This window comes from Echinococcus granulosus (assembly GCF_000524195.1).
Source record: "Echinococcus granulosus chromosome Unknown EG_S00126, whole genome shotgun sequence".
NCBI classification, from domain to species: domain Eukaryota; kingdom Metazoa; phylum Platyhelminthes; class Cestoda; order Cyclophyllidea; family Taeniidae; genus Echinococcus; species Echinococcus granulosus.
The window spans coordinates 172,735-173,098 of NW_020170506.1; the positions used below are offsets into that span (position 1 = coordinate 172,735).

Genomic DNA, 364 nt, shown 5'->3' on the forward strand with positions numbered 1-364 from the left:
ATGCATTTTAGGTACGTGGATACTGGGGTGGCGTGTCTGTGTTCTAATTCGTGCGTGAATGAAAGAATGAAAAGGCAAACTATCATGCTTTGTCTTCAAAAGACTATAAAAGTGAGGTTCAAGTCTTTTTATCATCGCAAGCTGCGCAAATTTAGCTAAGAAAATGCAGTGATAGACATTTTTCTAAGAAAACTTGAGAGAGATACGTGCAGATTACAACTTTTCTTTGTGTAATTGTAGGTAGTGATAGCAAAGTTGTTGCCAAAATTTCTGTTTCTATTTTCAGAAACTGGAAACAAGTCATCAGTCATTATCAATGTTAAAGCAACCAATTACAAGAGCAGCGATTAAACTGACAGACGGC

General features: G+C 36.5%; 1 protein-coding gene across 1 annotated transcript in view; it reads left to right on the plus strand. All coding sequences in view use genetic code 11, as the record gives it.

Moving 5' to 3' along the window:
- EGR_08983 (DAZ-associated protein) overlaps positions 1–364 on the plus strand; it is a gene marked incomplete at both ends in the record, with an annotated part of 1,959 nt that continues 1,595 nt past the window's right edge. The window contains one exon of the mRNA XM_024498232.1: positions 1–11. Within this exon, the coding sequence (XP_024347374.1) occupies positions 1–11 (11 nt within the window). The remainder of the gene's footprint in view (positions 12–364) is intronic.